The following is a 22,369-nucleotide window of genomic DNA, read 5'->3' as shown; positions in this document are numbered from 1 at the left end:
TCTATAAATGGTATATTCCCACTGACACCAGCCTATACTGCAGAATGTTATGTTTTATGTTTCCTGTACTGATATGATATATTCTGTCTGTATTCTGTTTGTATATTGCATATAGCTGGCAGCACCTTCACAGTAAGTCAAGTTCTGGCTTTGTGTACTTGGCTAATAAAGGGTATTCTGATCATGTAAATCACTGGTAGTGCAATGAAGAAGTCTACCAAATAAAGTCTACCAAAGTTGACTCTGTTTGTAAGCATGCCAGGTAAAGGAAGTGAGATTGAGATAGACAGGACAAGGCAGATATATGAGAGCTCCCAGTAGTGCCCTGTTGTCTCTTAAGTAAAAAGAAAAGCTGTAATAAATGACTAAAATAGTCTAATTCCAAAATGCTACAGGGCCTGATTGAGCATTAGTTAGCGCCTAGCAATGCAGCCCATTCAAAAATTTAACTCTGTCAGGTATTTCCCAGTCAACAAAGTAAACAGCTTCAGTGGATATCGGGGGTGCCTTACAGAAACAGCCATTAAAGTTTGATCCACAACATGGAGGGAATCATTCTGAGAAGATGAGAAGTGTATCCCCGTGCTATAGGAATCATCCAGGATGAGAGAGAAAGTAGTACTCCTTCAGATTAATCTAAATTTGGGGACAGATGAGAGAAACCCATAGCTTGGCTCCCAGCATCAGACGGATAGTCTGCTTTATGGAATGTGACTGGTAGAGGATACCCCATCTGGTGGGAAAGTGCAGAGTCAAATCAAAAGGAGCTGCACGCCAACTTTTCTACTCTGGCTTCAGGACCGGGTAACCAGGTGAACTGAAATTAAATTCAATCAATCTTACACGCTTAGAAAAAAACATGGTATCTACAGTAGAACCTGGGGCACTGAGGCACCTGCTCGACCTAGCTTTTTTTATTGCTCTTTTTGCATTAATTATTACCTTGTTTGCTCAGAATGTTTGCGCAATCATTTCCTATGACTGACAAACACTTTTGGAACATGAATCGGAAGCTATACATTTATCTCTCAGCCTCCCAGATCTGGAATACTACATCCACTCCTTTGTTTCCCGCACTGCGGGCTTACTTGTTGCTCCTGACCGAGATGACCAAAGGCAGAGGAAGACAAAAGCTAGGCTGACAAGATGGGCTACACCTCCTCCTCTTACTAGTATCCTGATGGCTAATGTCCAATCGCTGGAAAATAAACTTTGTGAACTCAGAGCAAGGCTGTAATTGCAGAGGGACATCAGGGAATGCTGTGTCTTTGTTCCTGTCACGGCCGTTGTAAGGAGGAGGCGCAGCGTGATATGCGTACATTCTTATTTATTTTAACGAATGAACACTGAACAAACTAACAAAATAACAAAACGAATCGTGAAGCTATATGGATAGTGCAGACAGGCAACTAAACATAGAACAACTGTCGCCGGAAGCTCTGGACTGGGTCCTGTCGCCGGTAGCTCTGGACTGGGTACTGTCGCCGGAAGCTCTGTACTGGGAACTGTCACCGGAAGATCTGGCAATGCCAGCGACGGTCTGCAGTCCAGAGTCTCCAGCGACGGTCTGCAGTCCAGAGTCTCCAGCGACGGTCGGCAGTCCAGAGCTTGCAGCGACGGTCGGCAGTCCAGAGCCTCCAGCGACGGTCGGCAGTCCAGAGCCTCCAGCGACGGTCTGCAGTCCAGAGCCTCCAGCGGGGGTTCCCAGTCCAGAACCTCCTGCGAGGGTTCCCAGTCCGGAGCCTCCGGCGACGATCCACGGTCCGGAGTCCCCGGCAACGATCCACGGTCCGGAGTTTTTATATATCTATGTTGGCCTGGTATGGTTCCCAATCAGAGGCAGCTGTTTATCGTTGTCTCTAATTGGGGATCATATTTAGGCAGCCATTTCCCCATTGTGCTTTGTGGGATCTTGTCTATGTATAGTTGCCTGCGAGCACTACATTAGCTTCACGTTTCGTTTTGCGCTTTATTGTTTTCTGGGAGTTTCATTTAAATAAACATGTGGAACTCTACGCACGCTTCGCCTTGGTCCATTCATTATAACGATCGTGACAGCTGTTGAGTCTGCCGATAAGAATGTGGTGATTGACAGAGTCGAAAGCCTTGGCCAGGTCGATGAATACGGCTGCACAGTATTGTCTCTTATCGATTGCAGTTATGATATCGTTTAGGACCTTGAGCATGGTTGAGGTGCACCCATGACCAGTTCGGAAGCCAGATTGCATAGCGGAGAATACCGGTGGGATTCAAAATGGTCGGTGATCTGTTTGCTAACTTGGCTTTCGAAGACCTTAGAAAGGCAGTGTAGGATAGATATAGGTCTGTAGCAGTTTGGGTCTAGAGTTTCTCCCCCTATGAAGAGGGGGATGACCGCGGCAGCTTTCCAATCTTTGGGGGTTGCAACAATTTTGGCAGATAATTTTAGAAAGAGAAGGTCCAGATTGTCAAGCTGATTTGTAGGGGTCCAGATTTTGCAGCTCTTTCAGAACATCAGCTATCTGAATTTGGGTGAAGGAGAAATGGGGGAGACTTGGGCGAGTTGCTGTGGGGCGTGCAGGGCAGTTGACCGGGGTAGGGGTAGCCAGGTGGAAGGCATGGCCAGACATAGAAAAATGCTTATCAAAATTCTCAATTATTGTGGATTTATCGGTGGTGACAGTGTTTTCTAGCCTCAGTGTAGTGGGCAGCTGGGAGGAGGTGCTCTTATTCTCCATGGACTTTACAGTGTCCAATAACTTTTTTGAGTTTGTGCTACAGGATGCAAATTTCTGTTTGAAAAAGCTTTGGCCAGGTCGATGAATACGGCTGCACAGTATTGTCTCTTATCGATTGCAGTTATGATATCGTTTAGGACCTTGAGCGTCTGTTGAAGAAGTCTGTTGTAGCCTCCTCGTGCAGTTCCGTCGGCAGACCAGCCGTGAAGGATTAGTAGGTTTCCGTGTAGTAAAGCTGCCCAGTCCAATTGGCAAAATAGGTATAATGGCCCAAGAAATTGGCTGATGGACCTATTCAGCTAGCGGGCCGCGGCTAGCAGATGGGCATTCAGGGGACGTCGAAGACAGAGGGGCCTGTTGCAAAAAGAACCCTCGGGCAGATTATGTCAGTAGTCCAGTCGTAATGGATTAGCAGGATTTTATGTAGTAAAAGCGGTCCATAATATGTATTGTAGCCCAAGGAGTGGCTGATGGACCTCTTCAGCTAGCCGGGAGATGGGCCTAGCATCGGCTAGCTCCAGGCTAATTGGTGCTTGCTTCGGGACAGAGACGTTAGCCAGGAGTAGCAACTCGGATTGCAGCTGGCTAGCTGCGATGATCCAGGTGAAAAGGTTCAGAGCTTGCGGTAGGAATCCAGGAATATGGAGAGAAAATAAGTCTGGTATGTTCTGGTTTGAATCGCGTTGTGCAAACTGGCGAGAGATTTCCTAGCTAGAGGTTAGCTGATGACCGCTAACAGTGGTGAGCTGACTACTAGCTAGTAGCTAGTTAGCTGGCTAGCTTCTGTTGGGGGAATCCGGTTCGAAAGTACAGAAAAATACTTTAGAAAATAGCATTCCACATTGGGTGAGGTGGGTTGCAGGAGAGTATATTGAAGTTGATGTTTAGGAAAAAAATATAAAAAAGATATGCGAAGAAAAAAGATATATACACGGGACAAGACAAGGACAAAGACGTCTGACTGCTACGCCATCTTGGAAAGAAATATGGAGATTAGATGAGCAGGAACTGCATACACTCACTGTGATTCCCTGATACCCGTAGGTCGATAGGAATCGTATTGCGGGTGACTCGGCCAATAGAGCGCCCATCCAGCGCTCTGACGTCCATGGGAATGGAGAGGGGCTGTGTTGTGATACCAAGCTCTGACACCAAGGTAGCATCGATAAGTGATTTGGCCTGGTCACCCCATAACAGGGTGGAATGGAGATGGGTGCGGGTAATGGGAGATTGGAAAATTCTCGTAAGGCTAACCAGAGTACTCGGGCCTACTGATGAGCCTGGTCTTTTCAATGGACAGGTGGAAATATAATGTCCTGTAGTCCCGCAACACAGACAGCTTCTGGTGTTCAGTCTGCGTAAATGTTCCTCCGGAGACAATCAAGCTCTTCCCAGTAGCTTGGGCTCTGGAGGAGGGGAGTCTACCGCCCTCAGCAATTCCCGTGAGCACTCGGGTGACATCGGAGTCTCTCGGAAATGCCTTCGGGGGTTTCGGGGATTCCTCTGAGTCGAGTTGGGAATCGAGGGCGAGCAAAGGCGACAGGGGACAGATTCCCTCACCCTCCTACGTTCTCGTAGCCGCCCATCGATCCGGATGGTCAAGGCTATGAGGGAGTCGAGGTCCGTTGGCAACTCCTGAGCTGCGAGCTCATCTTTGATCACCTCTAATAATCCGTGAAGGAACATGTCGAACAATGCTTCCGGGTTCCAGGCATTCTGAGCCGCCAACGTGTGAAAATTCACTGCGTAGTCTGCTACTCTATGGGCGTTTTGACGTAGCTGGAGCAGTTTATGAGCAGCCTCTGTCCAGTGTCTGTGTTCTTTTGCCCATCTTAATATTTTCCTTTTATTGGCCAGTCTGAGATATGGCTTTTTCTTTGCAACTCTGCCTAGAAGGACAGCATCCCGGAGTCGCCTCTTCACTTTTGACGTTGAGACTGGTGTTTTGCGGGTACTATTTAATGAAGCTGCCAGTTGAGGACTTGTGAGGTGTCTGTTTCTCAAACTAGACACTCTAATGTACTTGTCCTCTTGCTCAGTTGTGCACCGGGGCCTCCCACTCCTCTTTCTATTCTGGTTAGAGCCAGTTTGCCCTGTTCTGTGAAGGGAGTGGTACACAGCGTTGTACAAGATCTTCAGTTTCTTGGCAATTTCTCGCATGGAATACCCTTCATTTCTCAGAACAAGAATAGACTGATGAGTTTCAGAGGAAAGGTCTTTGTTTCTGGCCATTTTGAGCCTGTAATCGAACCCACAAATGCTGAAGCTCCAGATACTCAACTAGTCTAAAGAAGGCCAATTTTATTGCTGCTTTAATCAGGACAACAGTTTTCAGCTGTGCTAACATAATTGCGAAAGGGTTTTCTAATGATCATTAAGCCTTTTAAAATGATAAACTTGGATTAGCTAACGCAACGTGCCATTGGAACACAGTAGTTGTCACGTTCGTCTTCCTCCTCTTCTGAGGAGGAGAAGTTTGAAGGATCGGAGGACCAATATGCAGCGTGGTATGTGTTCATCATGAATTTAATAAACAAAGAACACTGAACGAACTATACAAAACAATAAAACGAACAACGAACGTGAAGCTATAATAAGAATAGTGCTGACACAAGCAACTAACATAGACATACAACATAGAATGCCCACTCAGATCACACCCTGACCAAACAAAACATAGAAACATACAAAGCAAACTATGGTCAGGGCGTGACAGTAGTGATGGTTGCTGATAATGGGCCTCTGTACGCCTATGTAGATATTCCATAAAAAATCTGCCGTTTCCAGCTACAATAGTCATTTGCAATATTAACAATGTCTACACTGTATTTCTGATCAATTTGATGTTATTTTAATAGACAAAAAATTTGCTTATCTTTCAAAAACAAGGACATTTCTAAGTGACCCCAAACTTTTGAACGGTAGTGTAAGGCTGCCAATGAAAGGGTGGTGTAGGTGTAACGGCAGTCTAGCTCTTCCTCCTCCTCGGACAAGGAGAGGCGAGAAGGATCGGAGGACCAATGTGCAGCGTGGTATGTTTCCATGATTTAATATACACGAAGATAAGACACTATACAAAATAACAAACGAACTAACCGTCACAGTCCCGTGTGGCACAAACACTGACACAGGAAACAACCACCCACAAAATCCCAAAACAAAACAAGCCACCTATATATGATTCTCAATCAGGGACAACGATTGACAGCTGCCTCTGATTGAGAACCATATTAGGCCGAACACAGAAACAGACAAACTAGACACACAACATAGAATGCCCACCCAGCTCACGTCCTGACCAACACTAAAACAAGCAAAACACATAAGAACTATGGTCAGGACGTGACAGTAGGTGGCTAGAAAGGGTACATTATAGCTGAGTGATGTTTCTAAGAGTGGAGGAGTCAATATACATTTTATAAATATAAATTACCATGCCTGCACGATTCAGTTTCATAAAAGATTTATTCCCACTTACAAGAGCCATGCAAAACAGAGATGAATGACAGAGTCTGTGTGGGTGAAATTGCAGATTTTATATTAATCTGCAGGGGAGACCTATTCACTACAATTTCAAATATTACCTTTTGAAAAGCACCTTGAGTGACTTAATAAGATTTAATAAATGAACGCACATCATTACCATCTCAAATCGACTCACGCTACAGGGACTAGCGTTTCCAAGCTTCGATCAGAGTGTATAACTTAATGAATTGAATTATAGGTTTGTGATAGGAAACAAATACAGTACTGGACCTCCTTATAATACCTTTAATTTATTTTGGGCAAGGATCTCAGCAGGGAAGCAGTCCTTGGGTCGCTTACCTTCTAAATGGACTGAGGTGGTCATGCATATTGGGGGCAATAGGGTTTTCCACACTGCCTACTCCCTTCATATTCAAGAGGCTGACGGTTCTGCATCAGTGTGGGAGTCCAATTACTTGAGTCATACAGATCAGCTTTTGTAAGCAATTAAAAGCAATTGACTCATTCTGGCCAATTTACAATATGCAAAATGAGAAATCTTTAAATCATTGTTATAGAAACGACTCGTTCCAAAATGGACCAACGGGTAGCTGACAAACGCTGTTTGTGGTCCCTGACGTGGAGTAAAGAGAGAAATCTCAACACTGTTCCTTTAAAGCTTTGACTCGTTCTTGACTGTCATAGTGATTAACTAGTTTGGACAGAGATGAAAGTGATATCATAAATGAGGCCTTTTAAATGCAAGGAAGTACAATGGGACAAGTACGAGCAATATACAGTACAGTGAAGAGCTCTCAAACAATAACATCAAATATCTCAAACCACATTATGTATATCTCATTCCAATGAAAGAGATTATACTTGGCACTCAATTTTCTTTTCGGGATCCCAACTCCTCTAAGAAGCAATCACAACGCAGAATGGATTTAAGTCAATTAGAGGAATTTGGAAGAGCAAATTCCATGCTTGGGTTAAGTGTATGCCTAGGGCTGTGACGCTCATGGAATTTTGGATGATGGTTGTTGGTTAGCCAAATAACTGTGGTTACCATAATAACCGTTTGAATAGCGTTTTTTGTAAGACGCACATTTTCTCCTCTCCTCCGCTACTGACTGCATGTGCTGGCATAGAAATAGAATAAAGTAAACGGGAGTCCCGATTCAAGTCACTGATGGCATAATGGGTGGACTGGCGGCCATTGCGTGTGTACCCATAGAGCAGTGGTCACCAACCAGTCGATCGCGATAACCTTTCTAGTCGATCACCAAACACTTCTGTAAAAAAGCCAACGATAAAGGCTTGCGCTCCTTTTTTTTAAATATTTGTGTTGCGCAGTTGGCGGTAGGTGCACTTTATTTATTTTTAAATGTTTACATGTTTTTACTTAACCTTTATTTAACTAGGCAAATCCGTTAAAAACGAATTCTTATTTACAATGATGGCCTACCCCACCAAACGCTGTGCCAATTGTGTGCCGCCCTACGGGACTCCCGATCACGGCCGGATGTGATACAGCCAGGATTCAAACCAGGGACTGTAGTGACACCTCTTGCACTGATATGCAGTGCCTTAGACCGCTGCGTGCCTCGGGAGCCCGCTTGATTCAGAAGCCCTGCGCACTGAGTAGGCAAAGTGTTCCCATTTTGAACCTTTTAATATGTCTGAAAAGACAAACTCCACCTATCTGGCAGTGGAATGTGCCTACTGTGCTGGCCAATCGGATAGCTTAAATCATCAGTGCCTACAGCTTCCAGGTTAAGTTTGATACTAGCCTACATTTTATTTCATAACACTTACCATGACCAGAGAGAGACTGTCAAAGAATACAGCAAAGAGCTGGTGTTTTTATGAATGAGTCCATGCTTAAGTTTTTATTCAGCATTGTCAACACTATTACAAAACGCGCTTCTCCGTACTTCCACTCGCGCTGCAGCTACTATGAATTAGTAGCCACGTGTCTTGATAGCTCTGCGTTTGTATTATTATTAGCAGCTCATCTTGTCTATTTTAATATTTAGGAGTATTTCACTTTCTCTGGTCATAGGAACAACATGAATTTGTGCATGATGCGGATGCGGTGCAACTCGAGTTTCCCCATCAGGTGGAAGACGGTGTCTCTGGTCAGTCTCACCGGAGGAAAGGAAGAGACCGTGAGAGGCGGACCATCTGCTGCTCTCTCCCTCCCTCCTCTGAGACAAATGCCAAGTTAAAAACAACTGAGAACTTGGAACTGGGAAATCTCTGACTTGTAATGTTAAAAAAACATCTGAGCGCTAATCTCGGCTTGCTTTTTGACTGCGAAAGTGATCTTGACTCAGAAAAGGTTGGTGACCACTGCCATAGAGGGTTGCCAGGTGACGTACGGCCATATTGGTGGCTATGTTGGAAGACCACTGCATCAATTCTTCCAACAACAGCTGAGTGGCTACCCAAAGCTGCACGATAACAGTGCCAAAAACTAGTTGATTCATCACCATGGTCAATTTCTGTGTAGAGGGAATTTCTGTGACAAGAGGGAAACAAGAGGGAAATAAGAGGGAAAGAAATATTTTTTACAGATTACCCGCAATCATGAAAAACCAAGGAAATAAGACTCGAGAACTGTCAGAAAAGTGAAGAAACATTTTTGCCTGTAAAGACCTGAACCCTGTCAGTACAGGGTCTGCACCGATCACTTCATCACTGGTCAGTCTGATCAATTTTGAGTTTAGCTGTTAGCTGTTTTGCTAACCAGGTGTTAACAACAAGACTAAGTTAGCCAACATTAGCTAGCTAAATAGCTTGTAGTCTAGCATGCATCACTCTCACCATAAAAATACAACTTTATAGTAAAGCAATGCATGCATCTATCATCACATTTGCATACAAATTTAATCCTACTATTCCTAATGTGATAAGCAGATTGGATAGTCATAATTTATTAGGCTATTAATATAACTCAATCTACTCACCATGCATGGCTGATCGTCTAGTGGCATAGACCTATAGGCTATATCAGAGACGTCTCTTTTCTTTCCTTTGCTCTCAAAAAATGTGGCCTTTGATAAACACATTTCATAATTCTACTACACTTTATATGACTGGAGACGTTAGCAGAATCTTTTTTAATCCGACAAATCAAGGGGTAGCCTGGGCCTACTCTACTGACAATGACAAACAGATAAATAAAAACGACCTTGTCTTCAACGCAACTATCTAATCTAGGCCCACGAAAAGGGGAGACACAAATGGTACAATATGACGTCCATCTAGCCTGGAAGAGGACATTATTGTCCCAAAAAATTCCAGTCGCACTCATCCAATGATAATTTGTTTAGAACTTTATTCATAAGGAGGTCAAATGTACGGACATTACAGCATAGTACAAAGGCCTCAGTGGGATAAAACAACCTGCTGTGTTGACTATTAGCCCAACAACAGATGTAATATGACATATTTATATATGACACTAAAATAGCTGAATGAATTAAACACAACCAAACATTCAAGAGCCCTGATGGTATAGGTGACCTTAGGAAGGGATATTTTAACATCAAGTGTACTTTGTATTTGTTTATGTACTGTAGGTTCACCAGCTGAACTCTATCAAGACACCCATATCGAGTGGATTCCCACCGTGAAGATGAGCAATTCTGCAGCAGCATCAGTTTCTACTTCTACTACCTCATTATTTTCCAGATATGAAAGGAGTCGTCCCTCAGTTAGACAAAATGGTTGTCATGTGCTGTGCCTTGGTCAATCTGAATGATTCTGTTGTGCCATTTCAGTAGAGAGCAACTTCTCCTTGTCGTCATGACAAAAGTGCCCCCTTAAACCGATGAAGGGTTCCACAATAATTTACAACAACATGTAAAATACTATTGTTTATCATATTAGAAACATACCGTACTTTAAGTAATAAGTTATATTGTTGTATGGGTGAAATGAAACTTTTTTCGTCTGTCATCCCTGCTTTGCCTTGCCCCATTGAAAACATTTATTTTTTTATAGCTAACTATTCTTTCTTTTACAATTTAAGCACATTTAGCATAGACAATGTAATTTTTGTGGTAGTCTTAGGCAAACAATCTTCATTATCACAGTGGCACATCCAAGTGCCACTCAGACCTCAGTATCTGGCATTGAACTTGGTAGTAGCAGCTGTGTGTATGTTTTGAATCAGGTATGTTTGTCCGGGGTTACAACAAAAATGTGTGCTGTTGGGGTACCCGGGGACTAGAGTTGAGAACCACTGCTGTAGGCCTATGGCTACATTGCCGTTGACTGCCATTATCAGCTGCAAAATGGGTTCACATGGCTGATATCCTGAGAAAGATTGACAAACAAATAAAACTAACTGGAGAGTTTTCAACTAAACAAAAAGGTCATGTTCATTTGAAAATACAACACAGAAACAGAAATTCAAATTAAAGACAGATTCCCTTCCCCTCCTTATTGCAGGATTGTGATCTGTGATTAATCCACATTGACACTAGTTCATCTTGAATAATAGTTTTAAGTTAACAATTAAAACAATTAAACGTTTAAACACTTTACTTCAAAGAATCAACACTTGTGTTCATATAATTTCAAAGTGTACAAGTAAGCTAACTCATAAGTAAAGGTTAGACATCTTAATAACAAGTAGACTATTATTACTTAAGCATAATTTCAGGTGAACAAAAAAAAGTCAATACCAGAGGTTTGTATTTATTAGGGATCCCCATTAGGTGCTGCCTAGGCAGCAGCTATTCTTCCTGGGGTCCAGAAACATTAAGGCAGTTACTGTATGTAGTCTATAGTTTATCATTATACACTGAACAAAAATATAAACGCAACATGTAAAGTGTTGGTTCAATGTTTCATGAGCTGAAATAAAAGATCCCAGAAATATTCCATACGCACAAAAAGCTTATTTCTCTCAAATGCACAAATTTGTTTACATCCCTAAGTAAGCATTTCTCCTTTGCCAAGTAAATCCATCCACCTGACAGGTGTGGCATATCAAGAAGCTGATTAAACAGCAAGCTCATTACACAGGTGCACCTTGTGCTGTGGACAATAAAAGGTACATCTAAAATGTACAGTTTTGTAACACAACACTTTGCCTCAGATGTCTAAACATTTTAGGGAGCGTGCAATTGGCATGCTGACTGCAGGAACTTCCACCATAGCTGTTGCCAGAGAATTGAATGTTAATTTCTCTACCATAAGCCGCCTCCAACGTCATTTTAGAGAATTCCAACCGGCCTCATAACCGCAGACCACGTGTATGGCGTTGGGTGGGCGAGCGGTTTGCTGATGTCAACATTGTGAACAGATTGCCCCATGGTGGCGATGGGGTTATGGTACGGGCAGGCACAAGCTACAGACAACGAACACAAATGCATTTTATTGATGGCAATTTGAATGCATAGAGATGCCATGACGAACCCAATGTGAGGCCCAAATTTTCTAAGGTATCTGTGACCAACAGATTATTATCTGTATTCCAATGTGAAATCCATAGATTAGGGCCTAATTTATTTATTTCAATTGACTGATTTACTGATATGAATTGAAACTGATTAAAATTGTTGCATGTTGCGATTATACTTTTGTTCGGTATAGTTATCATTATTGGCTTGGTGGATGGCACTTAACTGACGCAACACAACTAATGTTATTATGACAACAGAAGTAGCCTACTAGTAGGCCTAGCTAACGTTAGCAAATTAGGTGGATAGGAGCAAAGCAGGAAGTAAAAGCAAGATGTGTACCCATCAATATGTGCTGTGATTTGTTGATTCAACTCAACTATTAAACAAAATACATTCCATTGCATGAGCCACATCAGATAACATCATTTGAATGAACATTCTACATTACATATGGAAATTATTGCATCACATTCCCAGGCAGCCATTGCGAGTGTACCCATGAGTTTACCAGTCAAATTGCCAGGTTTAGAGGTTCCAAGCACGTTCTATTTATTCTATTTCTATGTGTGCTTCTGCTGCAGGGAGGGGGGCGCTGCGTAGTTCATTCCACCAAAAGAAAAGTTTTATTATTTTCATGGCAGTCATCAACCATAACAGTCGGTTACGTGGTTATATGGTAGAAATGTGCCAGCACTACGCATGCCAAGAATATAGTGTGACAATGGGTTAATGGTATATGTTCTCTCCATGGAGCATCAACCCCTAGGTGAGTTAACCAAACAAATTCATGAACATCTTAGTGGAATTTATATGACACTTTGACAGCACTGTCCATGACAAAAAAAAGTCCATGGCCAATAACGTCCTGTAGGTTACTCTGTATAACTGGTTTCTAAAATTCAAGAAACTAAAACAACTCATGAACACAAAATTATACAGCATCAAACACATGCATTTCGCTACACCGGCAATAACATCTGCTAAATATGTGTATGTGACCAATAACATTTGATTTGGCACAAACACAACATAAAGCTCTTAGACACATGGGTAATCATGGACACTCACACACCACAATCTATTTACTTTTCACAGAAAAGTACAAGGATAAAGTACTTTGATGTCTGAGCCATCTTTAAATTAGATCAGGGGGAGGGAGCTTACTGTGTATTCAGAACATATTCGTCCATTTACACAAAGCCTGCACACAAATACACAAAGTGAATCTAATCTAAGTGATTGGCTATGTAGATAGCACAAACTAGAAGAGGTAAAACATCCATATCACATTTCTTCATCACAGAACTTGTTGGAGATTAGGCACATCATGCAGATGAATATAATCAAACCAAGTAACTACCTAAATCAATTAAGGACCAAACTCAGAATCCCAGACCCCCAGCTCTGAGTAATGAGTACTTTGCGGGGCTGTTGCTCAAATCAAATCAAAGTCTCCTGAGGGGGAATAGGTTTTGTCATGCCCTCTTCACGACTGTCTGGGTGTGCTTGGACCATTTTAGTTTGTTGGTGATTTGGACACCAATGAACTTGAAGTTCTCAACCTGCTCCACTACAGCCCCGTCGATGAGAATGGGGGCATGCTCGGTTGTCCTTTTCCTGTAGTCCACAATCATCTCCTTAGTCTTGATCACATTGAGAGAGAAGTTGTTGTCCTTGCACCACACGGCCAGGTCTCTGACCTCCTCCCTACAGGCTGTCTCGTCGTTGTTGGTGATCAGGCCTACCACTGTTGTGTCATCTGCAAACTTAATGATGGTGTTGGAGTCGTGCCTGGCCGTACAGTCATGAGTGAACAGGGAGTACAGGAGGGGACTGAGCACGCACCCCTGAGGGGCGCCCGTGTTAAGAATCAGCGTGGCGGATGTGTTGTTACCTACACTTACCACCTGGGGGTGGCCTGTCAGGAAGTCCAGGATCCAGTTGCAGAGGGAGGTGTTTAGTCCCAGGGTCCTTAGCTTAGTGATGAGCTTCGAGGGCACTATGGTGTTGAACGCTGAGCTGTAGTCAATGAGTAGCATTCTCACATAGGTGTTCCTTTTGTACAGGTGTGAAAGGGCAGTGTGGAGTACAATAGAGATTGCATAATCTGTGGATCTGTTGGGGCAGTGTGCAAATTGGAGTGAGTTTCTGGGATAACGGTGTTGATGTGAGCCATGACCAGCCTTTCAAAGCACTTTATGGCTACATGTTTCAGTGTTACTTGCCTCAAAGCGAGCATAGAAGTAATTTAGCTTGTCTGGTAGGCTCGTGTCACTGGGCTGCCTCCCTTTGTAGTCTGTAATAGTTTGCAAGCCCTGCCACATCCGACGAGTGTCGGAGCCGGTGTAGTATGAGTCGATCTTAGTCCTCTATTGACGCTTTGCCTGTTTGATGGTTCGTCGAAGGGCATAGCGGGATTTCTTATAAGCTTCTGGGTTAGAGTCCCACTCGTTCAAAGCGGCAGCTCTACCCTTTAGCTCAGTGCGGATGTTGCCTGTAATCCATGGCTTCTGGTTTGGGTATGTACGTACAGTCACTGTGGGGATGACGTCATCGATGCACTTATTGATGAAGCCAGTGACTGATGTGGTGTACTCCTCAATGCCATCGGAAGAATTCCGGAACATATTCCAGTCTGTGCTAGCAAAACAGTCCTGTAGCTTAGCATCTGCTTCATCTGACCACTTCTTTATTGACCGAGTCACTGGTGCTTCCTGCTTTAATTTGTGCTTGTAAGCAGGAATCAGGAGGATGTAATTATGGTCAGATTTCCCAAATGGAGGGCGAGGGAGAGCTTTGTAAGCGTCTCTGTGTGTGGAGTAAAGGTGGTCTAGAGTTTTTTTTCACTCGGGTTGCACATTTAACATGCTGATAGAAATAATTTAAAACAGATTTAAGTTTCCCTGCATCCCAAGGCACCCCGATCTCTTTCCACAATATCTTTTCCGTCTCTTTCTCCTGCGAATGACAGGGATGGGTGCCTGTTCGGGTGTTTGGAGTAAATCCCTCTCGTCCGACTCATTAAAGAGAAATTCTTCATCCAGTTCAACATGAGTAATCGCTCTTCTGATTTCCAGAAGCTCTTTTCAGTCATAAGAGACGGTAACATTAACATTATGTACAAAATAAGTTACAAAAAATGCGAAAAAACAAACAAAATAGCATAGTTGGTTAAGAGCCCATGAAACGGCAGCCATTCTCTCCAGCTCCATCTTTAGATGGCTGTTGCTATTGTGAAATTTCATCAGAGCCCTGGTCTCTCTGGCTCTGTGGGACTGCAGTTGTGATAGTAGCCTTAATACGAGTCACTCTGAGCCTGGCTCTGTTTGTCCAGCTGAATCCCATTTCTCCCTGCCTTCAACCCAGAGACCCTTGAGCCCTGTCCTGACAGCTCAAAGCTTTCACCCTGGTATGACTTCAACCTGACAGACTTTTGACAAACACATAGTAGAGCTCTCCAAACAACACTATAGCAATAATAATGTATGTGTTGTATAAAGCATTTGAAGCACGGAACAAAATATAGTTCCAAGTGGAAGGTGATTTCATTCCTGTGCTCCAAAGCGACCTGTGCATTTTGGAAGTCCAGTTTGGGGAGCAATAAGACATACTCACAACGCAGTGAAATGAGAGGCCATGAACACATGTCTACACATGAAATAGATATGATCAAAAACTCTTATTAAGGACGCAAACAGATAACACTGCAGCTGTGGTTGTGTGACTGAGACTAAATATTGGAGACAAGCAGAAAAGAGTGACAAACTGAGATGTAGGGAATAGATAAGGTAACCTATGTGACTTTGAAGACCAAAATATAGGAGAAATGCTGAGTAAAACAGCTAAAACTGACTATGAACTTGTGATGTGGAACCGCTACAATTTATCCTATGTCATCATATTCCAAATCTCAGAATCGTCCTTATAATTTTTTTTACAAATGTTTGTATCCGGATAAAATAAACTGCTTTACAAAAGAAACGAATGCAGCTTAACTGCATAACGGAATGTTTATAACATCCCTGAAGTTTTTGTAAAAATGACGGAATCAACTCTCTAGAATTTACATGAGTACATTCAGGACAGATAGGACAAATGCATGCATGGAATTTCACACATTCTGATAAACATTCACTCAAAAAGAGAGGCACATACCAGGATCAGACTTGGAAAATTTGTCCACGTCCAGAAGATCCCTATGGAAATAATATACAGGGGAAATAAAATAATAATACTTTAATCAGGCTGTTATTCTTTCCATAGAATGTATTCAATGTCACTGCAGCACCCACTTGAACATATTTCAATGGAGTCTTTGTTCACTTGTTAGTACATCATTTCTCATGGAAAACACTAGGTAGTTTTCCCTCCTCAAAACAAAATGTATTGTATACATCATTTCAAATGCTGTTGGCTATCATTGAAGAGCTGGAGGCAGAATTTAATAGAGAAAACAATAGCGCTAAACAGACTGAACTGATTATCATTAACATTATTGTCATTATGTGAGATTCTACTTAGCCAGAGTCAGATGAACTCATGGATACCATTTTTATTCCTCTGCGTACAGTATGAAGGAGGTTAGAGGTAGTTTCCAGAGCCAATGCTAACTAGCATTAGCACAATAACTGGAAGTCTACAGTTACGTAAGTAAGTTCAGCGTTATTGTTTTCTCTCTTGAATTCTGCCTCCAGTTCTTCAATGATAGCCAACAGCATCAGTAGGAAAATGGCTTAAATGCCAGAATCGCAGTATCCCTTTAACATTTTGCTTATGTTTAGTGTTTTCCTCTGTTGTAGAAATATATTTATTCTGTGAGGACAACAAATTAATAATACTTAATGTAATATTCAGCACAACTGAAAAATGTATTGTTAAACAAAATACATAACAAATCAGCCAGTGTGCATAGGGTGACACCAGAACATTTTTGGCTAAATATATGTGTAAGACTGAAGTGACATACATAATCAATTAGATCACACAGCATCGTAATCAGTGGGTTGAACTTCCTGATAAGGAACATGATGTCACGCCCTGACCTTAGAGAGCCTTTTTATCCTCTATTTTGGTTAGGTCAGGGTGTGACTAGGGTGGGTACTCTAGTTTTTGTATTTCTATGTTGGCCTGGTATGGTTCCCAATCAGAGGCAGCTGTCTATCGTTGTCTCTGATTGGGGATCATATTTAGGCAGCCTTTTCCCACCTGTTTGTTGTGGGATCTTGTTTTTGTATAGTGCCTGTGAACACTGCATTTACGGCACATTTAGTTTGTTCTGTATTGTTTTTGGTGAGTTTCATTTATTAAAACATGTGGAACTTGGTCCATTTCTAACAACGAACGTGACACATGAACAACTGTTCCTACACCAATTTTGGCCCAGTGCATGAATAATAACGACCTTATTTCATATTACACACCTAAAGAAAATGTCAGTAAAATAAGGTATTTACAGGACAAAATAGACTAACAACCCAATCTAGAGGCACACAAAGTGTAAACCTCCACTAATGACAGTCCCAAGATAATAGCACTAGTTTGGTCCATTTACAGGTACTGTATCCTGATTAAGGTACCTTTGAGTAGGAGATAAGATTTTGCTGTCACTACTATAGTACAATAATTGGTCTGAGTTCAACATCATCCCCTATGTATAGGATAAAATGCATGGTGCGATAAGTGTAAAATTATCAGTCACAGTAACCAACTCTTTCCTCCGCAGATGAGGACAGTCTCGTGGGACCATTTCTATATCGTCAGTATTTGAGTCACTGCCATTGGGTTCATGTTTCATATTATATCAAAGGGGAAACAACTACTCCCAATGACAGAAATGGCACAAACACTGAGTCTCTCTGAGGAGCTCTGGACCACTGAGCTGAGGTACATTTGCACTCCCCAGCTGACATGTTTTTCAGAGAAGGGAACTGTCTGTGCTTGCTAGTGTCTGTCTCTGTGAGTCTGAAGAAGGTTGTGAATCCGAAACGTCTGTGTATGTTATCCCTGATGCAGTGAAAATATATATTTTTTAAATTAAGTAAGCTTTATGTGACATATTTTTGAATGCGAACCCATTACACCTTTTTGTTTGGCTGCACTACTTTGAGAATCCCTCAACTCTTTTCCATTTTTTTGAACTCATACCTCAGGTTCATTTTAGGTTGGCAGTTTGCCAGATGCACAACACGTCAAGGAAATGGGTTGTTGAGAGGCAGACGAATGAAATCAATGTTGTGGCTGATTGTGTAGTCCGCTTGAGACTTGCAATGTTTTATTAGCTGTGATAAGAGGAGAAGTTGCAGATGTGTCTCACAGAGAACCACCCACTTGTTTCTAAGCATGGAGGAAATCCAGAGTTAAGGCTTTGTAATCTCCAAGGTGGCACCATCTGCCGTTCCCTTCGCTATTCAGAGGCAGGGAGGATTATTGTTTGGTGCCAGTGGTGGCTGGGTTTGTGACCATGGATTTCTGACCATCCCAGTGACTCTTTTCTTTGGACAGACAACACGAAGGCCACTCAGCCAAAAGTGTATAATCCCATCCCACTGGGGGCACCATGTCATTTTTGGTGGGTAATATTTGGTTAAGGCATTGATCAATGAGATTTCAACCTTTATTCAACCACTCAAAAAGTCTGCCAGAAGTTTGTTGAATTCCCTATGTGTTATTACTGCGCTTTCAACCATTTTAAAGCACAACAAAGATAAAATGGGAATACAATGTCAGATGTTTGTATTTATACAACAACTTAATGTGTTATCACTGTGCTTCATGTAATAGCCCAACCAAATGATCTGGATTGCAGAAAGTGCAAGTGATCCAAGCTGTTTAAGATTCTGCACAGATTATTTAAGCAATTGTGAAGATCTCCACAGACCTGCAACCGTTGCATGGTATCCTGAACATGCACACTTTCTATGATTACATAAGAAGACATTTATAGTTACAGTTGGCTAACCTCAAAGTGTGGCCATGGTTACTCGTTTTAAGGTTGAATCCTGTTTCATTCGTTTGTAAGATATCCTTAAATGTAGGCTATTTACTGTATTACAAAAGTATTATTACATTTTGCTTAGCTGACAACACAGCCAAATATCAACATTTAAAGGATATCTAATGCTTAGATAGTTTCATCTGAGCCACTGGCTTAATCCTATTCTTTAACTTTTATTTTTGGTTTAGTTGGAGCCTAGAATTTGTAATATAGGCTGTTAACTGTATTTCAAAAGTGTAATTGAACTGTGTTTGGGTGTCAGCACACTTTGTTGAAGCACCTTTGGCAGCGATTACAGCCTCGAGTCTTCTTGAGTATGACGCTACAAGCTTGGCACACCTGTATTTGGGGAGTTTCTCACATTCTTCTCTGCAGATCCTCTCAAACTCTGTCAGATTGGATAGAGAGTGTCGCTGCACAGACAATGTCAGGTCTCTCCAGAGATGTTCGATCGGGTTCAAGTCCCGAAGCCACTTCTGCGTTAGGGTTGTTGTCTTGTTGGAAGGCGAACATTCACCCCAGTCTGAGGTCCTGAGCACTCTTTTCATCAAGAATCTCTCTGTACTTTGCTCCATTTATCTTTCCCTCAATCCTGACTAGTCTCCCATTCCATGCCGCTGAAAAACATACCCACAGCATGATGCTGCCACCACCATGCTTCACTGTAGGGATGGTGCCAGATTTCCTCCAGACATGACACTTGGCATTCAGGCCAAAGAGTTCAATCTTGGTTTGATCAGACCAGAGAATCTTGTTTCTCATGGTCTGAGAGTCCTTTAGTGGCCTTTAGTGGCCAAACTCTAAGCGGGCTGTCATGTGCCTTTTACTGAGGAATGGCTTCCGTCTGGCCACTCTACCATAAAGGCCTGATTGGTGGAGTGCTGCATAGATGGTTGTCCTTCTGGAAGGTTCTCCCATCTCCACAGAGGAACTCTGGAGCTCTGTCAGAGTGACCATCGCGTTCTTGGTCATCTCCCAGACCAAGGCCCTTCTCCCCCGATTACTCAGTTTGGCCGGTGGCCAGCTCTAGGAAGAGTCTTGGTGGTTCCAAACTTCTTCCATTTAAGAATGATGGAGGCCACTGTGTTCTTGGGACCTTCAATGCTGCAAAACATTTTTGGTACCCTTCCCCAGATCTGTGCCTCGACACAATCCTGTCTCAGAGCTCTACGGACAATTCCTTCGACCTCATGGCTTGGTTTTTGCTTTGACATGCACTATCAACTGTGGGACCTTATATAGACAGGTGTGTGCCTTTCCAAATCATGTCTGATCAATTGAATTTACCACAGGTTGACTCCAATCAAGTTGTAGAAAAATCTCAAAGATGATCAATGGAAACAGGATGAACCTGAGCTCAATTTCGAGTCTCATAGCAAAGGGTCTGAATACTTATGTAAATAAGGTTTTTCTGTTTTTTACTTGTAATTATGGGATATTGTGTGTAGATTGATGATGACTTTTTATTTTATTTAATCCATTTTAGAATAAGGCTGTAACGTAACAAAATGTGGAAAAAAGGAAGGGGTCTGAATACTTTCCAAATGCACAGTTTGTTATACAAGGTTTGTCTATGTTGAATATTGGTTTTTGGTTTTCACCCTCAAAACAACAGTTTATGTTGATGAGTTTTTTCAAATCCAATGTATTTTCCACGTAGATTCCACGTCACAATACGTTGACAAATGAAGTTGAAACAGTTAGTATGACATTCTATGTCAGTATCAGATATGAGGAATGTAACCTGGCTAGTAGGATATGAGTAGCTACAGGTTAATGATTGTGAGCTCAGCAGTGGAGGCTAGCGGGAGGACAGGCTCATTGTAATGAATGGAGTCAAACGTGGTTCCCATATGTTTGATGTTTTTCAATACCGTTCCATTCATTCCATTCCAGCCATTACATAGAGCCCGTCCACCTATACCTCCTCCCACCAACCTCCTCTGGAGCTCAGGGACCCTTAAACAGCTTATAGGGCCAATACAGAATACCTACCTGCTATCTCTTTTTTTCTTTTTGTATGTAGGCTTAGTTGAAAGTTCATGAACACACGTCACCTGTTTAAGTGTTATTAGAGGCCGTTATAAACTCACATTATTTTGTCATATTGCAGATCCCTTGTGAAACCTCTATAAGTGCTGTTGGTTTTGTACAGTAGCATTGTAGGTTACGGTACATACCGTAGGTTATGCTACACCAAATTGTATCTGTGGTTGACAGTTCACAGTGTCTCAGTGCGATTATCTGATGACCTTTCCTGGAAATAACATGCATATGAAAACAAACACATACTTCTATGGAAAACAAGAAGTTTTCCATAGGTAGGGCCTGCCATTGTATGAATATAAAAAGGTTTAAGGCCTGCCATTGTATGAATATAAAAAGGCTTAGGGCCTGACTGTATAGATCATATTGGACCTGCCATTGTATGAATATTTTTCCAAATCGATTGCTGTGTCAATTAATCAACCGATTTTACAGATTATGTACAGTGCCAGGGTTTTTTAATCACATGTACACTCACTGTAAACTGATGGGATTAAACATTTGACCGTGAAAAGGATGTCGAGGGGGCAACAACAGGCACATTTGATACTGAGGGCTGCATAGAGGCAGAGGAGTCTGCTTTCTATGAAGTACTATATTACGAGAAAGACATAACGTGACAAAAGTTTTCATGAAGACAATTACGTATACTCCACACATGTAATGGTTTGTTCACAAGTAGCCAAGGTCTATTGTAGACATGGTTCTACATAGGCTACACCTGCTTGAGAGGTGATTAATCGATAGCCATACCACAACACTATCCAGTCTCAGTGCCTGAAAAGTATGCATTAGCACTGTTGACTACACCGGGCTGATGCACTGCGGTCAGGCACGTCTCGGCGCACCTTTGAAGGTGTATCAGGAAGGAGGTGAATGAGAATCCATGCATGAGGTGAAACAATGGTTTTATCATATTTCTACTCTATGCTTGGTATTCTAAAACAATACGAATGTTGCCTAAATTAAGATAAATATTTAACTTGGTATGCACACTTATTTCATATGAATACAGAAAATTTGCTGTAAATAATTGAAATATTATATTAGCACACAAGTGTCTCATCTGCATCCTTTCAATACAAGATGTTTCACTTATAATCATGCCATTTAACATTTTATGATACATTCATGATCTTACCTGCATGACACGGTTACTTCAATTTTAGTTGCAGGAACGATGTTGTTCAGCGGATCGAACTCCCCTATTGATGCCATCATCTCTTTAAATGTGCACGTTTCAAGCTCTTTTGGTGAAATATCTCAAGTATATTCTCGACCATTAAAAACTTAAATCAAACCACATGTTAGTTGTAGAGCCATATCCGTCTTCATTGAGTTTTGGAAAGAAGCGAGTCCTAGAGTAAAATACATTGCATTGGAGAGGAAGCAATTCATCCTTCACAGTGTAGCCTACAGGAGAAATTAAGCGCGAGCGTCTCGGTACAGAGGGATTCCACACCCACCAACTTCTATTTTTCCAGTGCTTTCGACAGGTGGTGTTAGAAGCACGGGATACACTTTTGCAGAAGGATTTTTTTTGGATTATACTATTTGTTTCTTTCTCTGATACTATTTCAACCTTCAATCTATTTGTTTGTTGTATCTATTTTTATTTTATATTATTATTGGCTTGCTTGACACAAATATACAGGATACATACATTGTATCCAGCAATTATGCAACGAATCAAAGCATATTTAAATGTACACCTTATTTTTTGTCCT

The 22,369-nt window shown here is 41.9% G+C and overlaps 1 protein-coding gene across 1 annotated transcript in view; it reads right to left on the bottom strand.

Moving 5' to 3' along the window:
- Positions 1 to 21,860, bottom strand: part of cpne5a (copine Va) — a 90,455-nt gene extending 68,595 nt beyond the window's left edge. Inside the window, exons 1-2 of the mRNA XM_039010377.1 lie at positions 21,784 to 21,860; positions 15,758 to 15,798 (exon numbers count right to left, since the gene is read on the bottom strand). Coding sequence (XP_038866305.1) covers positions 15,758 to 15,798; positions 21,784 to 21,860 — 118 coding nt within the window. The remainder of the gene's footprint in view (positions 1 to 15,757; positions 15,799 to 21,783) is intronic.
- Between the last annotated feature and the right edge of the window lie 509 nt (positions 21,861 to 22,369).

Source organism: Salvelinus namaycush, chromosome 16, assembly GCF_016432855.1.
Source record: "Salvelinus namaycush isolate Seneca chromosome 16, SaNama_1.0, whole genome shotgun sequence".
Classification (NCBI taxonomy): Eukaryota; Metazoa; Chordata; class Actinopteri; order Salmoniformes; family Salmonidae; genus Salvelinus; species Salvelinus namaycush.
Note: the sequence above shows the minus strand (reverse complement) of the source record. Positions and strands in the feature narration are given on the sequence as shown.